Source organism: Rhinopithecus roxellana, chromosome 1 (genome assembly GCF_007565055.1).
Source record: "Rhinopithecus roxellana isolate Shanxi Qingling chromosome 1, ASM756505v1, whole genome shotgun sequence".
NCBI lineage: Eukaryota > Metazoa > Chordata > Mammalia > Primates > Cercopithecidae > Rhinopithecus > Rhinopithecus roxellana.
Genome location: NC_044549.1, coordinates 80,467,515 through 80,494,776, shown reverse-complemented (window position 1 = coordinate 80,494,776; position 27,262 = coordinate 80,467,515). Strand labels below are relative to the sequence as shown.

The 27,262-nt window shown below is 48.9% G+C and overlaps 1 protein-coding gene across 4 annotated transcripts in view; it reads left to right on the top strand.

Annotated features, from left to right (window-relative positions):
- FAM107A (family with sequence similarity 107 member A) overlaps positions 1-19,343 on the top strand; it is a 64,775-nt gene extending 45,432 nt beyond the window's left edge. For 2 of the 4 annotated variants that reach the window (XM_010360492.2, XM_010360493.2), the window contains 3 exons: positions 13,878-14,052; positions 16,065-16,221; positions 16,740-19,343. In XM_010360492.2, the coding sequence (XP_010358794.1) occupies positions 13,878-14,052; positions 16,065-16,221; positions 16,740-16,847 (440 nt within the window). In that variant the 3' untranslated portion in view covers positions 16,848-19,343. Of the gene's footprint in view, positions 1-5,897; positions 6,163-13,877; positions 14,053-16,064; positions 16,222-16,494; positions 16,629-16,739 lie in introns of those variants that run through there. The other 2 variants (XR_004056303.1, XM_010360495.2) reach the window with 2 other exon arrangements.
- The last annotated feature ends 7,919 nt before the right edge of the window (positions 19,344-27,262 follow it).

Sequence of the window (27,262 nt, the reverse complement as noted above, 5' to 3'; positions counted from 1 at the left end):
GTATTTTTAGTAGAGACAGAGTTTCACCATGTTGGTCAGGCTGGTCTCGAACTCCTGACCTGAGGTGATCCACCCACGTTGGCCTCCCAAAGTGCTGGGATTACAGGCATGAGCCACCATGCCTGGCTAAAATAATGTCTTAATATTAGAGTAAGACATGCTCACCATAGATACTTCAAGAAATTGAGACTAAAGAGGAGGAGGCCTAACACATAATCCCACTAACCACAGGTGGCCACAGGTAACATTTGGAAATGTCTCCTTCCATCCTTGCTATGCATAGTGTGTGTGTGTTTTACACTGTAGAGATTGTTCTAATTCTAGTCTTTAATTCCACTTTTTTCAGCTGGATGAAAATCTTGAATGCTCAGCCGGGCACAGTGGCTCACGCCTGTAATCCCAACACTTTGGGAGGCCAAGGCAGGTGGATCACTTGAGGTCAGGTGTTCGAGACCAGCCTGGCCAACATAGTGAAGCTCTGTCTCTACCAAAAATACAAAAATTAGCTAGGCGTGATGGCAGGTGCCTGTAATGCCAGTTACTCAGGAGGCTGAGATGGGAGAATCACTTGAACCCGGGAGGCAGAGGTTGCAGTGAGCCGAGATTGCACCACTGCCCTCCAGCCTGGCAACAGAGCAAGACTCTGTCTCAAAAAACAAACAAACAAACAAAAAAAAAAACTTGAATGCTCTTAAGTGAGTTATGAAAATAATAGTTGCCACTTACAGAACCCTGACTCTGACTCTATGGCAGCGACAATGTGAAGGGCTCTCCAGAACATAACTCCTTGGTTCCTCAAAAACATGTCTGCCCCATTTTAGGGAGGAGGAAACAGAGAGTTGAAGATCACCTAGTTGTCCAGCAATGCACTGGGGTCTGGGTTGGCACCAGAGTCCATGCTCTTAATCACAGGGTTAGAAGGGTCACCTCTGTGGAATAATTCCTGTGTGGCCATGCCTGGAAGGCAATACAGTCCAGTAGTTCAAGTCCACCTGAGGGGCGTTACCTGCATCCTAACTGGAGCTCAGGTCATGTTCCTGGAAGGGAGGAAATCATCTCTCTGCACTGTGGACCAAAAGGCACCTCCCCAGGTGCCTGTGCACATCAGCAACTATACTTCTCCTCTGCAGCCAAAGGGGCAAACGCAGCCTCCACCCCTGCCTCTGCCAGGTAGGGCTGCCAGATAAAATACAGGGCACTCAGTTCCATCTGAATCTCAGAGAAACAACAAATCATATTTTAGTGTAAGCATGTTCCAGCTATTTCATGGAATATACTAAAAAGTTATTTGGTGCTCATTAGAAATTCAAATTTAACTTGGATGTGTGGCATTTTTATTTGGTACATCTAGCAACTATGCTGCCAGGAATCATGAAGTTTGCTTGGTTTGACAGCTGTGGTCTGCCTAGGTTCTCCTGCGCGCGCACACACACACACACAAACACACACAGAAACAGACACACACGCACACATGCTCCCTCTCACATCCTCTCACCATCCATAGATTCACTCACTATGCTTCTTGTCTGATTACAAGGGAATTAAAATGTACTGGGGATAGAGGTACCCCAGGGTCCTTCTGCAGCTAAGAGACCAAATTAACCATGTCTAATTGCAGCTGGGTGGAGAGCCAGCTTTCAGAAACAAGACTCTAAGTTCATCCCCACCCCCTCACACTTTCCTGCTTTCACGCTTGAAATCCCTCGACTGGGTAAATTCTTCCCGGTTCAAACTTGTTGTAAAAGCGACTCTCATTCCTTTTATAATGTCTCCACGGATCCCATGACAGGTTCTTTCTGCCAGTACAGCTTCTTCTCCCCCCAACCCCGAGTCCTTTCAGCAGAGCATGTTTGAGAGGCGGGGGGGCACGGTTTAATCCTCGGGCTGTTTTGTGGGTGGCTGCTCAGAAACCCCACTGAGGCCTTGAAAAGGGGCCTTGGAGATTTAGACTGAATACAGGGCTGAGGAGGAAGTTTTAAGTTGCCATGGAAACTTCTTGTTTGATGTTTGTGGGCCCAGATAAGCTCTTCTAGGTGCCCATGGGCTTGGAGAAAGGGGCCAAAATGAAAGAAAAGCTGTTTGGGGAGGTTATTTTCTGCGAACTGCAGCCCAGCCCATTATAGATGCAGGAAAATTCTCCACCTCCCTGTCAGGACTGCCTCCTCTGGTCTTCCCTGTCGCCCTTCCTTTGGGTTCCTCTGGTTCCCAAGAAATCAGAGTTGAAAATGGATGGGAGGGAAGACAGGGAGGGGTGTGCCCAGCCCCTGGGCTTCCCCTTCGATGCCCCAACACACCAGGGGGCTGAGCAAGTATGCAGATCCCCAGGCCCCTGGCTTCCCTGAGTCCTTCCTTTTGGAAGAATAGGAAGACCTCCAGGGAAAACCACACAGAAGGATGCAGGAGACAGCGGCTGGGGCTTGAATTATGCAATTACCTGGAGTAAACGCCTCAAAGGCTTGTTTGTTCAGAGGGCCTCTGTTTTCCCATATTCAGATGGACATAACTGAGCCAGATGTGATTCCTAACTAACTACAGTTGTTTGGGAAAGGTTGCTCTTTCTTGCATTTTTAATGCTTAGTCTTTTTCTGATAACAAAAGTAATATATGCTTGGGCCTTTTTTTTTTAAACGCCACAAACATTACAGAAATGTAGTGACAAAGGAGAAGGGCCTGTAATTTTACAATGTAGAACAATGCTCCTCAAACTCTTTAATATAAATGAACCCCCAGAGGGGTATGTTAAAAATCCAGATTTCATGGTGGCTTCATGCCTGTGATTCTAGCACTTTGGGAGGCTGAAGCAGGAGGAACACGTGAGGCCAAGAGTTCAAGACCAGCCTGGGCAACACAGTGAGATCTCATTTCTACGAAAAATAAAAAATTAGCCGGGTGTGGTGGCATGTGTCTGTAGTCTCAGCTACTTGGGAGACTGAGGTGGGAGGCTCGCTTGATCCCAGGAGGTCAAAGCTGCAGTGAGCCATTATGGCACCATTGCACTCATCCTGGGTAACAGAGTAACACTCTGTCTCAAAAAAAAAAAAAAAAAAAATCCAGATTCCTAGGTTCCTCCCTCAGAGGTTCTGAGGATCTAGGCAAGAGCATTTTTAGCACTCATTTCAAATGACATCTAGTAATAATATTCGAGATACATTGATCTAGAGTTGACCTCTGCTAACAGATTAGTGTATTTGCCTCCACACTGGTTCTTCATGTATATACCAACTTTTTTTTATCTTGAAAAGAAAAGAGATCCTACTATATATGATTTTTTATTGAATATGTAGAAGACATCTTTTTCAGGTCAATATATAGACAGGTTTATTGGCTGCATCTCATCTCAGGGTGTAGCATAGTCTCTTACTTACGGAGTGTGGCCTGGGAAAGGGTGGTTGTTAGCCGCTGATCTCACGTACAGTTGCACCTGCACATGGACACACAGCAAGATGGTGCTGTAACAAGCTCAGCACTGTCAAGGTTTTCGGTGTCTTCAGGTTAACAATAGTTATCGAGCCCCTCAGTACTGGGACAGGAAGATAGTAGGCCCCTGCCCTGGGGCTAGCAGTCTGATGGGTTTGTGTACAAGTTGGACTGTGAAAAGAGTTTTTGTGGGAGAAGCACAGTGACTCCCAACTGCCCAGGGGAAATGATGCCCAACATCCAAGAACTACTGCCCAGTTCTCCTTGGCTGTCAGTTGCGTGTTCCTCTGGAGTGTAACGGGTAACAGGCTTCTGTCTTCTCCAGGGATGAGCAGGAGCTGTCAGAAGTTCCCCCACTCCAGGATCCTTCTTACTCTCCAGCTGTTAGAAGGCACTGGGATTAGTTCATCTGAGCCACGAAAGACCCTAGGAAATACTCAAAATACTTCTTTGCAGAGCAGGACAATGTGTGCAAGGAACCAGGGTCAGCAAAGAGTGGTTTGAACAAGAATCTAGCTGTCTTCTTCTACCATGAGAGCTTGGGGAAGTTAAGGCAGAGCAGGGTGGGAGGCTGAGGGGCTACCATTCAAAGTGCCTCAAGAAATGCAGACCTGGGGAAGAAGAAACAAAAAGGACCACACATTGTTTCCAGAAAATTGTTTACACCCAAGAATTTGGGACCCTCTAAGTTTAAGTGGTTCGAGAATGGTCAGCGTGGCCAAGACTCCCTGGACATGCCTGCCCTGTCCCTCCCACTCCACCCGTCTCTCACCTCCCTCGCTCCCAAGATGGGGCCCAGCCTGCCTTTACATCACACCAGGATCCACCCAGCCTGGGCCTTTCCACTGACTCTTCCCACCCGACAAAGACTCTCCCATGTATACCGACTTCACACAACTGACGCCTTGTGATTCAGCTACGCTAAAACACCACCCCCTTTCACCTCACCCAGCCTTGCGTTCATCACGGCATTCCTCACTGCCTGACATCATCCTGAGTGTCTCCTTCTTTACTGGGTATCCCCCTTGAAGGTAGGTTCCCTGATGGCAGGGATATTACCTGTGTCATGCACATGGTACCCCCAGCACTTAGAACAGTGCCAGGAACACAGTAGGAACTAAATAAATGTTTGTTAAATGCACAAATAATATAGGCCTAAGAAGACACAAGATTGCATTGTTAACGCCTCCATTCGCCTGTGATGCATGTCCTAGGCCTCATCACCTTCCAGCCAACCAAGACTCCATGAGAAAGTAAAGCTGGGGGTGGAGGCCCGGTCTAACTGGTAGACCCCAGCTTCCTCAATAGGGGACTAGGATGACACTATACAATAGAAAACACTTCTAGCTTTTCGAATGAAAGTTGATTCTGAAATTAGAAGAATGCCTCCATTATCCATAAGCACCCAAGGCTGGCCTTAAGGATCTACATACATTTTTTACTTTTCGTGGTTTTTTTTGTTTGTTTGTTTGTTTTTGGGGTTTTTCTGAGACAGTCTTGCTCCATCACCCAGGTTGGAGGGCAGTGGCCCAATCTTGGCTCACTGCAAACTCTGCCTCCCAAGTTCAAGCGATTCTCCTGCCTCAGCCTCCCGGGTAGCTGGGATTACAGGTGTGTGCCACCACGCCTGGCTAATTTTTGTATTTTTAGCAGAGACAGGGTTTTACCATGTTGGCTAGGCTGGTCTCAAACTTCTGACCTCAAGTGATCTGCCTGCCTCAGCCTCCCAAAGTGCTGGAATTACAGGTGTAAGCCACCGTTCCTGGCCTACTTTTATATTTTACATTCACACGTTCATTCTTTGAGCCACTACTTATGGAACACATATTCTGCCAGGCAAAATGCACCATGCTGGGCTCTGGCCTCAGTTCACATAGAGTCCAGGTCTCTCTTGGAGAAAAGTCCCATATGCTGAGCTTTGACTGTGTGCTTCACTAATGTCATCTCATCCATGTCATCTCCCAACCACCCTGGTGTGCTCCACGTTTGACAAACACAGAAACCAAGACGCAGAGACGCTGAGTGGCTGCTGAAGGGTCTGATGCTGGAGCCAGGGCCAACACATGAGCCTGCTGAGACCCAGACACAGTGCTTCCCCTCTCCTACACTCTCCCGTTGGCTCCTCTGTGAAGTGCTGATGATGTTCGGGGTATCAGGAAAACGCTGTGTACGGAGTTTCTGACCCATTCGTGGATAATCAAGAACTGACCCAATGCTGAGCAGTTTCCCCTCCCTTTACACCCCACCCCTTTCCCCCCAGAGCCATTTTCTCCTGAAGAATCCACACCACTGCCGCAGGAAGCTTGGCTTCCCCTCCCATGGGGAAGTGCTGGAATCCACTCTTGCCTGACCCTCCCATAAAAAACAAGGGAAATTCCTTTACGTGAGCTGCCTTGCTCAGAACAAAGCTTGGCATGTTTCTTATTCCTCATCAATCTGACAAAATGGGTATTTATTTGTGCCTCTCAAGCGTGTGGCTTGGACATGATGTTCCGCATCGTGGAAGTGGCCGTGCACCAAGTGAAATATCTGTTACTATAGTAACAGTTCCTTTTTATTGATACCAGAATAAACAGGAATGCAAAGGCTGTCTCACTTGTTGGCACATTTCAGCAGCCTCCCGTTCCCAGGGGTTTAAGAACCGCCCTCTAGAGGCAGCCCTCCTTGCTAGTCTGGGACTTCCCAGTGGAGTGAGGAACCCAGCAACAGCTCCTGACTTCCCTTCCCAAGGACTCAACCTGAGAAGTAAGACCATCTCTGTTCTGTTTCCCCTGCTGTCAAGCGCGGTGCTGTTCGGGAGGAGGTGGAAGGGAAGGAGGGCAGACCCTGTGCACTGAAGTGGGCTGTCAGTGGACCTGAGTGCTTTAAGTTTAGGTACCTGGGCTATGTCCCAGCATCTGTAAAATGATACGGGAGATGCCTCCCGGCACCCTGGGTTTCGGAAAAGGGTAGGAGACAAAGAAGTGAGCCCCTAGGCATAGCCCTGCATTCTTGTTGATCTTTTTCTGCTGCATCCTCAGGTGAATCTGAATTAATGCATGATATAGCCTCACCTAAGTCAACTATCACACAGTATGCGGGTTTAATGCTCGGCACAACCGACAGAACACAGGTTTCAGCGTCAGAGCGTGCCTCAGATTCGAGCTCTTTCTTTCACCGGCTGTGTGATTTGGAGAAATCAGATGACTTCCCTGAACTTCAGTTTCCTTGACTGTAAAAAGAGGATAATGACAGTCCCCACCTTCTCAGTCTGTCGTCAGAATTTCATATTTCATGAGATACAGCTGCTAGGTGCTTAGTACAGTGCATGGCACATAGTGCATGCAGGTTAATGTGTGAAGGGCCTGCCTTTCTGATGAATTTGGCTTTAGGACTTTGCAATACAAGGCAAGTCTGAGATTGGGCCAGAAATCAAGAGCTGTAAGATTGGGTGTGTCACTTTTTGAAACTGCTACCAAACTCAAGTCACTTTGAGCTTCAAGGCAGCCCCCACACCTGCATCTCTGGGTGACTTAGATCCTAAGTGGCCCTCTTAGCTCTGTTGGTGAGAAGTACCTGCTGGAATTTTCCCTGCAGAGGCATCTGTCAGGTAAAGTGGCTGGCATCATGCCATTAATGAGCCAGCAGGGATTCCAGGTCTGCTGATGCTTGTTCCAGATCAACTGCACAATGCTGTCCACTAACCTTGCTAAGGACCCTCCATGTCTAGCCCTGGACTCCGCTATTTAATTGATTCAAAATCCTAAATGCCCACCCAACATTCTCCCAAGGTAGGAAATTACAACGGACCCAAGGCAAAATGTTCAGGAAGTCAGCCTTGAGTCATTGCATCCAAATGGACAAGCAGCTCTGCTGGGGGCTTCCGAGCATCGACCAGAGGCTGCTGAGAGATCTGGAGGTGGCTCCCAGATACACTGTTCTTTGGCTGCTGGCCAGTGAAATACAATTAGGCACTTTCCCCATGGAGATGAAAAAAGCCAGAAGGGTCAGGAAATCCAGTGGCCATGCTTGTCACTTTTACTGAATGCCTCTTTTTCATTTGCCAGTCGTTATTTTGAAAGCCTCTCTTCTCTTCTGCCTGCCATCCCATTAAATGCTGAACCAAGAGGGTCCTGAATGTGTTCTGAAGCCAGCAGCTTGAACAGTAATAAGGAAGTGGGGACAGAGGAGGGAAGGCTAACAGCTGGTCCTCTCCTAAACAGAGACCAGCCTGAGGCCAGACAGGCCTGTGGATTCTAGCTGAAGCCCAAAGCTGCTGGGGCCAGGCTGGGTCTCCCCAGTGAGAGTCTGTATTTCGCATAGGCTATTAGTCCTCAAGTTAGCAGGCCTCCATGTTCTCATCTATAAAATGGGCTCACACAGCCTCTTCATTGGGGTTTCTTGACTATCTAGAGAGAGAAAAGGGACATAACCCTGCTTTGTCAACTAAAAGACATTTTGCACCTTGAAGGCAGTGGAGAGATAGAAAGAGCACTGAATTTGGCGTCCAAGGTCCTGGCTTTGCTGCTTACTCTCTGTGTATCTTGAGACAAGTAGCTTGGCCTCTCTGAGCCTTAGTTTTCTCATCTATAAAACGGGGTACCACTGGCTGCCTCTGAGGGTGATTTAGAGATCCAGATCAAATTCGAGAGGTGACCACAGGATTTCTTCAGGACAGAAGTACCGTGGTTTGTCTTCAGTGAGCATCACTGTGCCAGGCGCTGGGCTAAGCACATTGTGCCATTGTATCACTTCATCCTCCAGACGGCTCTGTGAATAGGCTGTTATCCTTGCTGTATAGAGGCTGAGAGAGGTTAAGCTACTTACCCAAGGTAACACAGCTGGGAAGGGTTACCACCATGAATCAAACCCAGTCTGTATCCACTAAAACATTCTGCTTTAACCATTGCTTTACTGGCTCGTGTGTCATTTGTTACAACTGATGCCATCAAAGACAGAAATAGGACTACCAGAACAGTGGAGAGGCAAGTGGAAGGGATGCTGAGGCCTTAGACAGAATGGGGTATGGCTATTGTCAAGATGAACTGGGCCCTGAGACTCCATCAGTGCAGCTCTCCTTCTGTCTCTCCTTACTCTCTCCTGTGGCTGGGGGCACCAGTGTTTGGTTTCAAATCTGCCACCCTGCATTAGCCATGCATGCCCCAGTGGCCATGTGCCCTCTCCCTGGGAGCAGCAGAGATCTCCACTGAGCCTTGCCTGGTGTGGGGCCAACATCCTGTGGAGCCTCTGGCGCGGAGCTCTGGGACCTCTTGAGTCACCAAGAAAACCAGGGAGGAATCAAGCTAGGGGCTCCCAATCTTTTCTCGGACCTCTTATTATCCCCACCCCATGAAAAACAACATCCATCCCACAGTCTGCATATTGAGAATTATTTGCCCGTCCTATAGTCATGCAAGACACTTAGTAGCTGTCGCCTACTGGTGGCCCCCACCTCATGCCCAGCTCTTTAGCTCATCCAATCTTCACAGCATCACAATTCTACAGAGGAGCATCCCAGAGGTTAGAGAACACCCCAAGGTCACACAGCTGCTAAGAACTGTGACCTTAATCAGATTTGCTCACAATAACCAGGCCAAACACAGTCAGCTGAGATCCTTCAGGGCCGAATCAAATAAGTTTGTGTTTTGGGTTAACTCCATGGTTTGCAAAGTTGGCTGACTCTAGGAACCACCTAGGAAGCTTTTAAAAATCCCCAAGGCCAAGCCACCCCCAAAGCCAATTAAATCAGAATCCCTGTGGTGGGCACCGGAATTTTTGAAACTTCCTGTGGTGACGCCAATATGGAGCCAAGGTCAAGATCCACTGATTTAACCAGTGCAGTTCCTGAGGATGAGAAGGCTCCATCTAGGACTAGGAATGGGATTTATTAATAGTGATTGTTAATAACAGCTAACAGGGTGGTCACACTGCCATTCCGGGGTACCATTCACAGTTTAATCTACAGGAGTTGAGGACTTGCTGCTGTGAGGTACACAACCGGCCTGTTGTATGTGGCAGCCCTGGTAGCCAGCGCCAAGTGCTCAACTCTATACTAGGCATTTGCCAAGCACCTTGCAAGTATCACCTCGTTTATGATTCCACAACTTCATAGAGAAGTATTCTAACATAATGCTCATTTTGCAGATGAGGAAACACCAGATCAAAAGCATCTGTCCCATCTCAACTCTGCTGTTCAGTGGGAAACAGCCATAGACAATAAGTGGGCGTGGTGTGTCCCAGCGCTGTGGGATTTGGTCCAAAGGCTCTAGTTTCCAGGCTCCAGCTCCAGAGGGTAGGAAGGCACAGACAGAGCTGACATTCAAATCCAGGTCTGAATGACTTCAGCCTCCTTATCCTTCTGCTTCCTCCTGTATTTCTTTGACAGCCATAAAGAATACAGACAAGCCACTTACCTTTCTCCTTCATGATTGGCCTGCTCCTCCCTCTCCCTGCTAGCTCTTCTCCTGGGTGTTCACCCTTTTCTTTCCAGAGAGGACCTGTCTAATGCCCACTTCCCCTCTTAGCCCCTCCATGGCCACTCCCCAGATGGATCCCAGAGTCTTGGATCTCTCGGGACACTCAGCAACCTTGGGAACAACCCCAGTCCTCTGCCTCAGGAGGCCCAGCTGACCACCCAAGACAGCCTGGATTTTCTTGGCCTGGCACCTGTGCTTCGTTGAGTAGTCTCTTTCATAACAGGACCTGTGTGAGGTTCTTCTGCCCAGAGACCTCGGTTAAATAAATTAAAAGGTAGGAAGCTGGCTCAACTTTCTAAGTCCTGGGGGTCCCCAGAAGCCTTCCTCATCCCACCCCTCATAGATGTATACAAGGATCTCACAGGGGTTGTTTGCTGGGCTTCAGCTCCCTGAGCAGCAAAGGCACTGGTTTTTCCCCTGCAGCCCTGAGCGAAGGCACCAGCCACATCCTTCAGGGTTCCTGCCTCACCCACCACACCAGCCTGGCTTCAGGGAAACACCTTCATCCACAGCTCACTGCTGATTTAATTCATTTAAAAAAAAAAAAAAAAAAAAAAAGGGAGGCCGAGACGGGCGGATCACGAGGTCAGGAGATCGAGACCATCCTGGCTAACATGGTGAAACCCCGTCTCTACTAAAAATACAAAAAAAAACTAGCCGGGCGAGGTGGCGGGCGCCTGTAGTCCCAGCTACTCGGGAGGCTGAGGCAGGAGAATGGCGTAAACCCGGGAGGCGGAGCTTGCAGTGAGCTGAGATCTGGCCACTGCACTCCAGTCCGGGCGACAGAGCGAGACTCCGCCTCAAAAAAAAAAAAAAAAAAAAAAAGGCCTGGAGCAAATCATTGAGCCAGGGCTGACCACAGATTGAACCTGGGGTGCAGGACTGGCTTCATAATGGACAGGGCCCAGTGCAAAATAACAAAGGAGGGCCACTTGTTCAAAAGGCATTTGGAATTTCAAGACAGCAACAACAGAAGGTCAAACCAAACAGGGCCCCTCTTCCAAAGCAACCCTGTGCGACTGAGTCCGACGAGCCCTGGGGCAGCCAACCCACTGGCTAGATGGCGACTTATGTATGGGACGAAGGTCTCAGCCAGGCCAATCACAGATTTTTTCCTCTGGAATTTAATGGGAGAAAGAGACAGAGACCACCCACTGGAAGTGAAGGAAACCAAAGTCATAAAACATCCCAAGGCCTCTGACAGTTTCCCCACACAGCAGCGAGAATGACCTTTTTAAAACTGAATCAGGCGCGCCTTTCCCTGACTTGAACCCACCCGTCCACCCTCACTCCAGACGCTCTCCCAGTCAGTCAGCTCACACCACTCCCAGCACACTATGTCTTTTTGTTCCCTGAACAGACCCAGCTTGTTCAAGGTACATGAGTCACACATGCTGTTCCCCAGGCCCCAAATGGCCTCCTTCCTCATTCTCAACTGTCAGATCTTAACGTTGCCCCCTCAGAGAGGCCCTCGCCATACCTGGCTGACAGCGGGTCCCTCCTTAGTCTGTATGCGAGCCTGGAGCCATTTGTGGTCTTTCGTTTTCATTGGCTTGCATATGTGCTGACTGCTGGCCTCCCTAGCAGAGTGTGGGTTCTGTGAGTGCCGGGACCTCACTTGCTTAGTTCTCTTCTGTGTGTCCAGTGTCTACCGCAGTGCCAGGAAAATCACAGGAACTCGAACATTTGTGGAATGTATGACTATTTTTATCATTATGCACTTTCTCAGTGATCATTGCCATTACGCAGGAGCTCTTGATTTTGTGTACTTATTTTGTATCTGGCCACATCGTTGAACTCTCTCAGCTCCAAATGTGTTTCTGTTCATCCATGTGAGAATTCTGGGTATATGGCTTTATCTATGCAAATATTAAGGCTGCCATCTCCTTTCCTAAAGTTATCCAACTTATTCTATTTCCTACCTTATCACTTTGGCAACATACGGTGAGTTTTTTAAGGATGGTGTGGCTGATGAAAAGCAAGCAGCTCTGGAAGATTTGTGGGGAGCAGAGGGACTAAGAACAAGTGAATAGCCAGGGAGCCAAAGTAGTTATTAAAGTGTGGCATAAGCTGAACAGGAAGAGAGGTCACGGGAAGGAAAGAGTGTAGCTGAGAATTACTCAGTCAAAGGATGGGTGACACTTGACAATAGGAATAGTCAGCAAAAGAGAGAAGATCTCAAAGCTCCAATCTGAATTCAGGTGTTCTAATGCATTGGCACCCAGAGAGCTTGATCCTACAGACAAGAAAATATCCACACTAAAAACAGAAAGGGGAGCTGATACAGCCAACTATGTATTTTGTCAAATGCCCATTTTAAAGTAACTCTAAATACTATTATGATCACTTTTTAAGGACCAAAAAATTAGGAAGGATGTAACCTGAAAGCAAACAGCCTTACAAAAAAGTTGAGGAAAAAAAAGGGAAGTTAATAAGAATTCTCATTTTAGAAATGGTTCTGAGAATATGAATTCGAGAAGAAAAATTAACATGTCTATGCTCTGACACTTCACCTGGCTACATCCAAAATACCTTATAATAATTAACACTTGTTCCAGATTACACAGCACCTTTACATATGTGGTCTTACTTGCTCCTCCTAACAGCAGCCTGTGATGGATCATCATAGAAATGCCAAACACGGGTCTGGTGGCCACCATTGCAAAGTACAGTCTCCAGTTTGATGCATAGATTCCTGATATGTCACCTTGCAATGTGCACCCTGTCAAACCTCCTCCTCTGTATTTTCTGACCCCAACAAGCTGTTTGCCACTTCCAGGTTTTCACACATCCCTGTTCATCCATGAAACTGTATTCGGACAAAGAATGGTTCTCATCCCCTTCCCAGTGTGGGGGAGGAAATGAAAGTCTGTCCACAGGCAACATGGTGGCCCTCAAGCGGGGGCTGAAGCCTGGTGTTTGAGGTGGGGACACACTCCCTCAGTTGCCACATGAAAACCACATGCCACAGGGCACTGGTTCCCCAAGACCAAAGAAAACTTCAAACGTTGCATTGGCAATTACCAACAAATGTGTATTGATCACCTACTGCATACCAGACCGGACACTGCCAACTGTCAGGGCCTGGCAAATACTAGGAGCTCAACCTCTGCAAAGCTAGACTCATGAAGAGAGCAGAGCTAAAGTCTAAATTTTCGTTGAAATTCCTATAAGCAGCTAATGGCCAGGCAGTGTCTATACCTTAGAGGCCTTTTTTTTTAAACCAGTCTCTCTCTGCCTCTCTCTCTCTCTCCCTCTGTTGTACTTGCTTTTGGGCATTTCAAGGATAAGGAGCCAGTTTGTAGAAGAGGGAGCCCTTGTGTCTAATTTTTAAGTAAATTGACAGATTTCAAACTGCTGTGGTAGAAGTAGGGCCATTGAGTAGCCAAACATTTGACAACCATCCCTTTGCTATTAGGGACACAGCAGTATCTGAATTTCATATTCTCCTCTTTGATGTGAAGAAAATGAAAAGCTGAACAGTTCCACAATGAATTTGGAACTCTGAATAGAGTTAGGTAATAAAGGGTAATACTTTCTTTTTATCACTGCATTTACCCAAATTGTTTTTAACAAGTACATTTACTTGTTACAATTACTCTTTTCAAATATGTTTTCCTTTTCTGTTATGAGCTCATTGAAAAACAGAAACTCAAACACAATTCCTTTTATAGTGGGAGAAAACCGTTGTTTGCAAAGTCAGGCCAAAAAGTACGCATGTGTCAACCCATATTTTGTGACCCATTATCACTTTACTTCTATACTCCAGAGATGTCGCAAACATCATCTCCTGTTCTCACAGCCCTGTGCATGCGTTCCATTATGATTTCCACTTTATAAGTGAAGAAACTAAGGCTCAGAAAGTCAGGTAGCTTGCCCAGGTATGCGCAGTAGCAGGTGGCCAAGGTCCATCTGACGTGAAAACCTTGCCTTTCAACTGTGCCCCGTGGGGCAGGGTGAGATTATAGGCTCAGCTCTGAGCTACTCCTCTGCCCATCTCCACAGCCGCCATGTACTCGGAGATCCAGAGGGAGCGGGCGGACATCGGGGGCCTGATGGCCCGGCCAGAATACAGAGAGTGGAATCCGGAGCTCATCAAGCCCAAGAAGCTGCTGAACCCCGTGAAGGCCTCTCGGAGTCACCAGGAGCTCCACCGGGAGCTGCTCATGAACCACAGAAGGTAGGGATGAAGCCCTGCTGCCTGGGCCCATCAAGCACCTGGGCCTGTGGGGGATGGGGAAGGTGCCCCTGGAGGAAAGCAGAGCTGGCTACCATCCTGGGGCTCCTGGAGACTGAGGAAGGTTGAGGGTGCCCCTCATGATCACCAGCAAAACCTGTAAAGACCCCATCCCCAGTGGGCCCTGGGAACCAGAGGAACCCAAAAAACCCTGTTCTCTTGCCCAGCCACCTGCTTCATGCCCACACTCCAGATACACTTGCTGAGTACCTACTATGTGCTGGGCACTGAGCCCAGACCTGGGGATACAAGAATGAATGGGACCCAGTTCCCGTCCTCACAGACAGGGACGGGTGCATAGCCAGGCAGTAGGATGGGTGCATTGATGAGGGTATAAATAGGCCTGAGACCCCAGAGGAGGAACCCGAGAGGGGTCTAAAATGACTTCACAGGAGCAGTGCTGCCTCAGCTATGACCTGAAGGGGGACTGGAGTCAGCCAGGCCGGAGGTGGGTGTTGGATGGCAGAGGGAACCTCATATGCAAATGAACAGGAAACAGGAGTCACTCACTGTGCCTGGGGCATCAATTGTGTGGTGCAGGCCAGGGCAGAAAGATGGACTAAGGGAGGGTCTACAGCAGGGCCACAGGGTGTGATGGGCCTGTCTGGTGAGGTTTTGGGGGGTGGGGGAGCTCACAATACCGAAGGGGGCAGGAGTGTTGCAGAGGCCCAGGATGGTGGCTGTCTCTTTCATGGCAGGCCGTGGTATGCAATGACAGAGACGAGCCAGAGGGGCATCTGGGAGGCGGCAGGGGTGGGATGGGGCAATTGATGGGATGTGAATTGGAGAAGAGGAAGGCTGAGCGTCCTCTGGGAGGACTGGGAAATACTCCTGCTCACCAGTAATAGCACCAGCCCAGCGTTGCTTTCAGAGCTCCCTCTGCTGGCTGATTCTGGTATTAGAGCCGATTGTGATTTCTATTCTTGTTTTCAGCTATGTGACTAATATGCTAGCAGTTATCATTTTGTACACTGAGTCGCTTTTGTTTTTGTTTTCAATTAGTATTATAATATGAGCATTTTCTCTGAATGGCTTTTAGATTCATCCCTTTAATATCAAAAAACATCACCACAATCAAAAACAAAAGCTTAAAGACAAATCAGAGAATGTGTAATATAAATAAATTTTATTTTTAAAACTCACGTATACAGAAAAAAATTAATATATTCAGATCTCTGAAAATCCACAAGGAAAAGATGAATAAAAAGTAATACAGTCAGCCAGACGTGGTGGCTCACACCTGTAATCCCAAAACTTTGGGAGGGCGAGGCAGGAGGATCACTTGATCCCAGGAGTTCAAGGCTGCAGTGGGCTATGATTGCACCACTGCACTCCAGTCTAGGCAACAGAGAAAGTCCTTGTCTGTAAAAATAATAGTGATAATACAGTTAATTCACAAAAGAAGAAATGCAAATTGCTGGTAAACATATCAAATGTTGTTCCATGTGACTAATAAAGAAACAAATGAAAAACAGATATTACTTCTTGCCTACCAGATTCTCAAATAGAAAAAGATTGGCTGGTGATGGTGGGGAGAAATAGATGCTCTTGTACACTGTTCACAGGAGGATACACTGGATAACCTTTCTCAGGCACAAATAGATATATGTACCTCAAATCTTTTCAAAGAGCCTGACCCGGCAATTCTACCTTTAGAAAAGTATCGTAAGAAAATAACCAGAAATAACATAAAACTTGGTCTCTGAAGTCAGACAGGCCTGGGTTCAAATCCTCATCTGGCCCATCTGTAGCTGTGACCTGGACTGGTATCTTCAGCCCTAGCAGCCTCAGCTTCTGTCTCGGTAAAATGGGACAGTAATGGGTCCACCTCCAAGGCTACAGGGAGGATTGCACAAGATAATATTGGGGGTTGGTGTCACCGCAGGAAGCAGCCCTGAGGCTGGGGGAAGCGGGAAGGTGATGGTCTCCTGACAGCTCCCCCTTCCCCACCCCAGGGGCCTTGGTGTGGACAGCAAGCCAGAGCTGCAGCGCGTCCTGGAGCACCGTCGGCGGAACCAGCTCATCAAGAAGAAGAAGGAGGAGCTGGAAGCCAAGCGGCTGCAGTGCCCTTTTGAGCAGGAGCTGCTGAGACGGCAGCAGAGGCTGAACCAGGTGGGTGATGGGCACCCAGCCAGGATCACGCATCCTCCAGGGCTGTCCTCCAGGGAGGAGCTCTGCTGTGGCCACAACCAGTAAGAGGGAAGAGGATCAGCAGACAGAGCACTGGACTAAGAGTCCACGCCTGGCCTGAGTCCTCCCTCTGCCATTCACTTTGCTAGGTCCTTAGGGTGAGTGGCTTCCCGTCTCTGAACGTCAGCTTCCTCACTGGCCCAACGTACTGCACGCTGGTTCTGATTTCATTCTTACAACTGTCTTGCGTGCCAGGTGGCATTCCTGTTTTAGAGATGGGGAACCTGAGGCCCAGAGCGGGTGAGTGATTTGAACCAGGCTTCACAAGGAGAACTCAGTCTCGTGCTCTGTGCCCCAGCTACCAGGCTGGCAGCAAAACTCATCCTCAGATTGGTTCTGTTTCCCCACTGAGTGGGCCCTTGGTCCAAACTCCATAGGTTTTCAGAGTAGGAATCCCCCTAGTTCCACCCCCTTCACCCCTCTGCTTCTCCCTCCTTCAGCTGGAAAAACCACCGGAGAAGGAAGAGGATCACGCCCCGGAGTTTATTAAAGTCAAGGAAAACCTGCGGAGAATTGCCACACTGACCAGCGAAGAGAGAGCGCTGTAGGGCCGGCTGCCAGGCTCAGGCCACCACCCACCCTGGCCTGGACACCCTCCTCCAGCCCTTCTGCACCTGGCAGCCCTGAGCCCCAGGCCTTGGGACGTCTGTGATGTTCCCACCTGCTTCTGTAGAAATGTGTCACCCCAGAGGGCCTGGCTCTCCCTGGGAGGCCAGTGCCCCTAAGCTCCTAGGCTTTTCCTTCCAAGCACCCAGACCTTCTGCTCCAAGAGGGAAAATTTGCATCCCTCCCTGCAGGGAGTTCGGAGCCCAGCACAGGGGGTTTCTCTGGCAGAATTGAGGAGGAAGAGGCAGCCCTCTGGCTTGACAAGCCTTCTGTTCTGCCCGGGCCTTCCCACCAGGAATCTCCAAGGCTCCCCAGGGCCCCGCTTCTCCACGCACCCAGCTCCTAGGTCTCAGAGAACTCCCCCACCTGTGATTTTACCTGCAGCCAGCAGAGCTTAGCTTCAAGGACACCCGCCTCCAAAGCACTGAGGGGAGGACGGGCAGGGCAGACCACAGGTGGCCTTGTTGCTGCCATCCTGACCAGGTGGGAGGACACTAACAAAGACAGCTGTTTAGGGTCTTCTCCCCTCACCCATGCTTTCATCATCCCCTCCGCACAGCGCCCACCACCACCCCACCCCCACCCCCACCCCGTCCAGGCCTTCTAACCACACCTAGCCAGGGCTGCCACATTCCTGCGCCCAGAAGTCTGCAGCAGTGCCTCACAAACTTGATTGTGCATACAAATCACTGGGGATCTTGTTAAATACAGCTTCTAACTCAGTAGATCTGGGGTGGGGGCTGAGAGCTTGCATTTCTAACAAGCTCCCAGGTGAGGCGGAGGCTGCTGGTGTGAGGACCATGCTGTGAGCAGCAGGGCGTGAGTGCCCAGAGCTGGTATGTATTAGAAATATCACGCCTGAAGCCATCGCTGGCCCCCACCTCCCATGGACTGATGCCCCAGGGATTACCACCCCACCTCTGCAACCCCAGGTTTTCTTCCTTATCCACCCCACCCCAGACTCCCACCCCCAGGAATTCTCCATGAAGACTTTGGCCTAGCAAATTGTGTTGGTTATGTGAGTGTTGTTTTAATCAGAGATGTATGTGATTGCCAATCTGCATTTCTTACCAGTGTGACCACACTGTTATGATGCAATTCTAGCCAAAAAAAGAATTTTTTTTTTACTTTTTCCTGCAGTCTTAAGGAAAGCAAATATACAATGATTTCCAATAGGCTTCTGGAATAGAAACAGTGGTTTGAAGACCCCTCTGCCGCCTTTATGGACTGGCCCCTTTGAGTCTGAATCCCAGGTCTCTGTCACCTGAGACCTAACCCCTAACTGGGCCAACTCCAGTGAATTCACCCATTTTTCTTCTTCAGAAGGCGTTTCGTATGTGAGACCCACTTATTTTAACCTTTTGCTCCTATCCCATTTTTAAAGAATTAGAGAATAAACCAGGCCTGTTCTTTTCCCCTGAAATCCCTGCCTCTGGCTTCCTAAACCCATCTTCTAAGGTGACAGAGCAGTGCTGGAATAGCATCTCCTTTCACTTCCCCCAAAACTGCCACAAAGAGCTGCCACTGGCATGCTCTCTGATTCCTGGAAGCAAACGTGGGACTGCCGGAGGAAAGGGATTGTCCTGGTCTTACTCAAAACTGGGTGGTTTGAGGGTGACTGAAGTTGTGCTTTTCCTGTGTGTGCTGCCAGCACAGGGCTGTAAATGCAGATATTCTGCCTGTGTGCGTATAAAGTCGAGCTCAAAGAGGCTCCTGAATGTGACTGGCGTGCTGAGAATGTGGTTATGCTGTTTAATGTATGCCAGGTGAGGGTTACGCTGAAGATGCACAATCCCTAAAATAAAGATCACCACATCCCCAAAGAAGCAGCCCTCGGGTCCATGTGTTGTTCAGACATGTGAAGAGAAGCAAGACAGAGGGTCTCAGATAGATGAGGGGTCCCCAAGGGAATGTCTGGGGCTTTATCCGGTGGTCCCCAGAGGTGCTCCATGGAGGCAACAAGTCTTTCCGTGAAGCCCCAGAAGTAGAAGGGACCTCAAGCACCACGCCTTCCAGGGCAGCCGTGCAGAAGACCTTGGTTCACGCTTCAGGGGTCATCCCAACTCCATATCTCCAGCCACTCCAACTGTGGAGGCTGTAAACCCAGATTCTCACTGTTCCAGTCTCCTTTGCAGCGTAGAATGGCTATGTGATTCGGTGTAGCCAATGAAATTGAAGAGGAAGTCTACAGGAGCTTCTGGGAAAGCGTGTGCTTTTCTGATAAAAGACACAGGCATGGCTAACATCTCCCTGGCCTTCTTCTTTCTGCTTTGATTGAGGGTGTGATGCCTGGAGCCACAGCAGCCACTTTGCTACCATGAGAAAAAGGCCAAGAGAATCACAGAGTCATTGACCCTATCATTATTTCACCAAGCCAATGCCAGCCACCATCCTTCTCCATAATTCTTGTAAATAAAATAAATCCCTCTTTGTTTAAACCATTGTTGGTCAGTCTCTGTTACTTGCAACCAAAATCATCCCTAACTGACAGAGAAAGCCAGTCCCTGCCTGTCCAAAATTACCTGCAGGCTGTGCTAAAAATCCAGATTCAACTTTCCCATCAGAAGCCTATTGGATCAGGATCCCCAGCTGCAATGCCTAGGATCTGTTTTTCTGTACCTTCCCTATATAGCCTACCTAGCATGAGTCTGAAAACTGGTACTTGGGCATCACTAATGCACACATCATTCAACAAATATTCATTAAGTGCCTGCTCCATGCCAGGAAGCATGCCATGGGCTGGGGCACAGTGGAGAACAAAGGTACAGTGCCTCCCCCTCATCTGCTGACTGCAGTAGCCTCCTCCCAACTGGTGTCCCCTACTGGCCTTGTCTCCACACCCTGTTCTCAACAGAGGAGCCAAAATGATCTTCTTCCAGTCTAAGGCAGAACTTGTGACTCTGCACAGAGCCCTCCCTGGGCTCACAGTGGAGTCTCTCCTGCATTCCAGGTGGTCCTGCAAGTCCAGCTCCCTCTTAGCCTCCAACCTCCTTCCTGCACTCTCCCGCTCGCTCACACAGCCCCAGTTGTGCTGGCCTCCTACCCTCTCCAGGCATGCCCTATCTCCATGCCTTTCCACCTGCTCTTCCCCAGCCAGGAGTATCCTTCCCTCCAAGACCCACAGCCCACTCCCTCACTTTCTTCAGGTCTTTCATCATGCTTCTTCTAAATGAGGTCCCCTTTAGCCACCCCATCTAAAATCTCAACTTCTACAGTCTTCCCCTGCCTGCCTTGCCTTCTTTATCCCCTTTACCATTTATCACCATTGAACATATTCTATATTTTACTGATTTATCTCATGTGTCCCTCCTAATGATAATGTCAGCTCCATGAGGGCAGAGATTCTTATCTGTCTTGTTTACTCTGAATCCCTAGTGCACAGGGCCTAGAGAAGGGTGCTCAGGAAGTGTTTGTTGAATGAATGAATGATAAACCCCTTCTCCCTCTGCAATACACCTAGCCTTCTCCCAGGTCCAGCCCATAGCAACCAGAGAAGGCGCCACCTGCCTCCTTCCTCCACGGTCTCCACCCTGACCCACAGATGTCCATTTGGTGGGAAGCCCTCATCTGCCCTCTTGGGCATTCATCAATACACCTGGGCCTCACTGGCATCATACCAGCAGGAGCTGCATCAGAGCCACGTGGCTCCTGCACACCACAGAAGTGTCTAGAGAGTCAGATCATCCCTGAAGGCTGATAATGAGGCCATCACCCAAGCCTGGAGACCATGGAGAAGCAAAAGGCTGCTGCAGCAGCTCTGACTTCAGACCTCTCCTTAAACAGGGATCCAAGACAGCAACCCCTGTTCTTGTAGGGGCCACACTCTCTCACACGCACCAGACCACGGGTCCTGGTTTGGGTTTGCAGAATGCAAACCTGTCAATGGCAAACCAGCACTAAACACAAAATCTGGGAGAGAGGGCTGACCTTAGGACGTGAAGGGACCCTCCATCCCTGATCCTGCAGTGTGTGTGTCACTGGAGTCCTCAGACCGCAGGAGCTGTGGCAGAGCAGCCTCACCACACTTGAGACTATACTGACTCCAAACCATGTAAGGGTGGGACCCTGTCTGATTCTGCTCACCTTTATCCAGGGCCCTGAAAATAGTTAGGTGGCCCAGAAAGTTGGGAATGGATGTCAGTAATGATCACTGCATTCATAGGGGCCAGCAATGTCAGCACCCTTGACAATAAGGTGTCTTCCTCCCTACTCTGCAGATGAAGACACCTGGACTCAGGTAAGTGAAGGCCCTTGCCAGAAAACATAAGGCAGTGCCCTGGGAGAGATGCGATTCTCACCCAGAGCGACCTGTCTGCAGAACCTGCTTCTTTTTTTTTTTTTTTTTTTTTTTTTTTTTTTTTTTTTTTTGAGACGGAGTCTTGCTCTGTCACCCAGGCTGGAGTGCAGTGGCCTGATCTTGGCTCACTGCAAGCTCCACCTCCCCAGTTCACGCCATTCTCCTGCCTCAGCCTCCTGAGTCGCTGGGACTACAGGCGCCTGCCACCACGCCCGCCACCACGCCCAGCTAATTTTTGTATTTTTAGTAGAGACGGAGTTTCACTGTGTTAGTCAGGATGGTCTCAATCTCCTGATCTCGTGATCCGCCCGCCTCGGCCTCCCAAAGTGCTGGGATTATAGGCGTGAGCCACCGCACCCGGCTAGAGTCTGCATTCTTTCCACTACAGCCAGGCCTTGTTCCTGTAAAGTGCTCCTGGGAGGCCCCTGTACCAGCCTGACCATGCGCCATGGGATTCAGGGACCTACTTTATCTGCCATTTGTCTGTCTGAACTTGAAATATTTAACCTCCGCGCTATGAAAACAGACTCGGCCGAGCACAGTGGCTCACACCTGTAATCCCAGCACTTTGGGAGGCTGGGGCAGGCGGATTACCTGAGGTCAGGGTTCGAGACCAGCCTGGCCAACATGGTGAAACCCCATCTCTACTAAAAATACAAAAATTAGCTGAGTATGGTGGCACACGCCTGTAGTCCCAGCTGCTTGGTGGCTGAGGCAGGACAATCGCTTAAGCCCGGGAGGTAGAGGTTGCAGAGATCATGCCACTGCACTCCACACTGTGTGACAGAGTAAGACTCCTTCTGAAAAAAAAAAAAGGTCAGGATCTACCATTGTGAAGGGATTCCTTGCATTCCTATCGCTGAGCAGTGACCTAAACAATTTGATTTTTTCAGTGCCTCCAAAGACCCACTAAACCAACAACCACCTCACTCCTGCTAGTTTCTTGCCTTACAGTGCCCCTGCCTGCTGGACTTCAGAAGAACAGAACTAATTGCCTTAATCTCCTCCTGTCTGGATGTCCTAGTCAGCTCAGGCTGCCATAACGGAATCCCATAGACTGGGTGGCTTAAACAACAGAAATCTATTTTCTTTTTTTCTTTTTTCCTTTTTTTTTTTTTTTTTTTGAGACTGTCTTGCTCTGTCGCCTAGGCTGGAGTACAGTGGCACAATCTCGGCTCACTGCAACCTCCACCTCCCAGGTTCAAGCAATTCTCCTGCCTCAGCCTCCCAAGTAGCTAGAATTACAGGTGCCTGCCACCATGCCCAGATAATTTTTGTATTTTTAGTAGAGACAGGGTTTCACCATGTTGCCCAGGCTGGTGTCGAACTCCTGACTTCAGGTGATCCACCGGCTTCGGCCTCCCCAGGTGCTAGAATGACAGGCGTGAGTCACCACGCCCAGCCAGAAATTTATTTTCTCACAGTTCTGGAGGCTTAGAAGTCTAAGATCAAGGTGCCCTCATGGTTAGTTTCTGGTGAGGGCTGTCTTTCTGGCTTGCAGATGATCACCTTCTCACTGTGTCCTCACATTGAGGAAGAGGGAGAAGAGAGAGCAAGCCTCTCTGGTGTCTTTTTTATAAGGACACTAATCTCATCGTGAAGGCCCCATCCTCATGACCTCAACTAACCCTGATTACCTCCAAAGGCCGCATCTCCAAATACCATGCCACTGGGGATGAGGGTTTGACATATGAATTAGGGGGAGACAAATCTTCAGTCCACAGCAAGGAGATTTTTTGAGTTGATTTTTGGCTGACACTCATCCAGAGAGGAGGACATGGGGCTGGGCTTGTTTTCCAAAGCTAGCCCTTTCATTAAATGTACTCATCTACTTCCTAGAAAGGACCTTATAGAGAGATGAGCAGGACTACCCAGTGAAGAAGCCCAGTCATGTTCCCCAGTTGACTGACAATAGCTAAGTGAGCCAGGGCTCCCTCCTCCAAGGAAGGCTTCCCATGGAATCAGGGCATCTAAGCTCAACCTTCTCATTGTCCAACCTAAAATGCTCACTCCCCCTGCAAAGTCAACCTCAGGCATGCCCCGCAAAGGGAGAGAGCTGTGGGGGCACAGGCCCTCTGCTGGGGCACAGGCAGACTGGCACATCCAGGGATGCTGAAAGCACTCTCCCCAACACAAACACTGGCCAGCCCGCTGCCTCCGAGTCAGTCACTTGTGTTAGTCTTAATCATTAAACCACAGCCTGCAGCAACTGTAAATTATGAGTGCTGGTTCAGGGTTCTTGATTTTTTTTTTTTTTTTTTTTTTGACAAGTTCTCACTCTGCTGCCCAGGCTGGAGAGCAGTGGAATGATCATGGCTCACTGTAACCTCCAACTCCTAGGCTCAACCAATCATCCTGCCTCAGCCTCCCAAGTAGCTGGAACTACAGGTGCACACCACCACACCTGTCGCCCAGGCTGGTTTCGAACTCCTGGACTCAAGCAATCCTCCCAACTCAGCCTCCCAAAGTGCTGGGATTACAGGTGTGAGCCACCAAGCCAGCCCAGTGTTCCTGATTAAAGGGTGGTCAGAGTAAAAGAAGGGCTTTGTAATGGGGAGATGGGAAAGAGAAAATTATTCCAGAACTCCAATTTGTTTTGGTTTTTCTTTTGTTTTGTTTTGTTGCAGCAGAGTCTCACTCTGTTGCCCAGGCTGGAATGCAGCTGCAACCTCCACCTCCCAAGTTCAAGCGATTCTCGTGCCTCAGCCTGATGAGTAGCTGGGATTACGGGCATGTGCCACCATGCCCAGCTAATTTTTGTATTTTTAGTAGAGACGGGGTTTTGCCATGTTGGCCAGCTGGTCTTGAACTCCTGATCTCAAGTGATTCGCCCACCTGGGCCTCCCGAAGTGCTGGGATTACAGGCGCGAGCCACTGCTCCTCATCCAGAACTCCAGTTTGAAGATAATTAGCATGACTGAGTATAACAAAGAAGGCCTGAGCCTCCCAGAAGGCAAGGCAAAAAAGGAAATCCAATCTTTGTCTATAAACATGGAGTCATAGAAAGCAGAACAATTCAGTGATTTTCAGATTTTGCTTCATGGGGGAAGTGGGGGGTGACACCAAGTCATTTATAATCTCCTTGCCCTCATCACCACTTTTCTCAACTTTAATTAGAGCAGCTCAACGTTTGTTTCCACGTATTTCCATTTAAACACAGATCCCATGGCCGAAAAAAAGACAAAAACCAGGCTGGGCACAGTGGCTCATGCCTGTAATCCCAACACTTTGGGAGGTCGAGGCAGGCGGATCACGAGGTCAGGAGATCAAGACCATCCTGGCCAACATGGTGAAACCCCATCTCTACTAAAATATAAAAAATTAGCCAGGCGTGGTGGCACGTGCCTGTAGTCCCAGCTACTCAGGAGGCTGAGGCAGGGGAATCGCTTGAACTCGGAACACAGAGCTTGCTGTAAGCCAAGATCATGCCACTACACCCCAGCCTGGCAACAGAGCAAGACTCCGTCTCAAAGAAAAAAAAAAAAACGGACAAAAGCCAGAAAAATTCCAAAACCTAGCTTCAAATCCTGTCTCCACCACCCCCTAGCAATAATTTTAGGAAAAACTGTGCTTCGGTTTCCTAAACTGTAAAATAGGTGTCAAAGTACTTACTCCACAGGGTTTTCTGAATTAAATGAGTTTGTTTGTAAAGCAATGAGTACTAGGCCTGGAATGTAGTAAGAACTCAACCTATAGTAGCTGTCAAAGGATATGTCCCCCAAAGTATCCTCTTTGACATCAAATTAGAATTGAAGGCAGTTAAGAAGCAGAAAACACAGGAAAACTCCCTCCACCCTCCCCCTTATCTGCCTAAAGGCAGGATAAAAATTCACCTTTACTGGAGACAACTCTAGACTCTTATCAGCTCAGAGACGGCACCAGAGGAATCTGCAAGGAACCTCACTCCAGCGGTTTCCTCCCATATATTTACCTTCCCAAGCTTCCAGCCCTTGGAAGCCCAAAACTGCTTACCTTTGTCCTGTCATTTCTCCACAGATTTATTGTTCTTTGTTGAAGATGTTATATAAGCCAGAGTTCTAAGCCACCGCTTTGAGTTACTTTTCACTGAAGTTGCTGCCATGTGATATGCATGGCACGCGTCCCTAAACTGTTTTTCTCCTCAATCTGTCTTTTGTTACAGGGGTCCGTCCCAGCTAAGAACTCATGATGATTGAGGAAAAATTCTTTTCCTTGCTGTAGCAAAAATTATTTTGCTACACTGTTATTAGCAATCATGCAGGCTTGCCAGAAAAGAAAAACTTCTTTTTAACATAAAACGCCAAGAGGAATCAGAGCTCAAATCTGCCCGAGAAAGGACATTAATTACATAATGTTCTGTTTCCAAAACAGCATTTTTACAGGAAACGCAGGAATATTCTTCCTGTGATTCTATGTTGCTAAAATCCCAGGTGAACTGCTCAGCTCTGGTCCTACTGGGGTAGTGGGGTGGGGAGACCAGAGCTAATTCTGTGGCCCAGACCTGGATTCAAGCCCCAGCTCTGCCACTTATTTGTCACAAGCCTGGGCAACTTGCTGAACCTCATTTTCCATTTTAAACATCTGTGACAAGGGTAATGAGAGCTGTGCTCATTGCCTGTGCCAGGAACTGTGCTCAGCACTTTATATGAATTCTCTCATTTAATCCCCCAAGACTGTCATTACCCCCATTTTATCTGAACTCACATCTGCCTGGCTTTGTTATCCTGGCAGCACTCACTGGTGGAGGCTGCAGGAGGATGTTTTGCAAAGCACCCACATTCAAGCTTTCCCATCTGTCACCAGAAATATTCTGCAAGCATGCTGAGGCCAAACAGCCTTCCTCCTTCCTCCTTGCCTGCCAGCAGGCGGCTCCGCCTTTACCAATCTGGCAGAGTAGGTCCCTGGGACAAGAATCCCAGCCCATCTCACTCATGGCTTCTAGAAAAGACAGTGGCTGGCCAGGCGCGGTGGCTCTCACCTATAATCCCAGCACTTTGGGAGGCCAAGGCAGGTGGATTGCCTGAGGTCAGGAGACTGAGACCATCCTGGCTAACACGGTGAGACCCTGTCTCTACTAAAAATATAAAAATTTAGCCAGGCGTGGCGGCAGGCGCCTGTAATCCCAGGTACTCGGGAGGCTGAGGCAGGAGAATTGCTTGAACCCAGGAGGCGGAGGTTGCAGTGAGCCGAGATTGCGCCACTGCACTCCAGTCTGGGCGACACAGTGAGACTCCATCTCAAAAATAAATAAATAAATAAATAAAATAAAATAGAGTACTTGGCAAGCACCAAGCACAGGGCCAGAACTCAGAAAAAGCTCATTATCATCCTCTTCCTGTCCCTGGTAGTTCCACTCCCTCGTGTCTCTTGCTGACCAGACCCTTCCAGGTCCTATGTCCACTCACTTACTCTTCTCAGTCCCTAAACTTGTCTGACATCCATCCCTCCCTGATGCTGGCCCACCTCAAGACCTCCTGCCCTTCTCCCAGCCCTTATCTTTTTGGGGGAGGTATCACCTCACACCTTCTGACACCAACTCCGAGTGCCCCCATAGTATCTAATCTTTTCACCGCTATTTTAAAACAACTCCTGGGAATTTCTCTTCTGTTTGAATCTGCTAATCCCAAACCCCAAAAAGCCAAGGGCATGGGTGTGGCATGGCTTCCCCTATCTGGTTCTCCTCTCCAGAGAAGACTCTGCCTCTAAGCCCCCTTGTCCTTAGGCAGAGTCCTGTGACTCGTTCTGGTCAATGAAATAGGAGCAGGAGTGTGATGAGGGTCACTTCTGGGCTGAGGCAGTGAGAAGCCCTGGGGATCCTCAGGTCTCCCTCTTCCCCTTGGTGGCAAGTGCGAAGGCTGAGTATTAAGATAGGAGGAGCATAAAGTCAAGCAGGCTGGCTCACTAACTCAACACACAGAGGATAGCTGTCCTGATGCTTATCATGCCAGCAGTGGACTTGGCATGAGGGAGGAATAAACTTGTGTTTAGCCACTCAGATTTGGGAGTGCTGTATTACTGCAGCACAGTCTAGCTCATTCTGCCTAATGAAGTAACACAAGCTAAAGTTCCAAAAGCCCATGG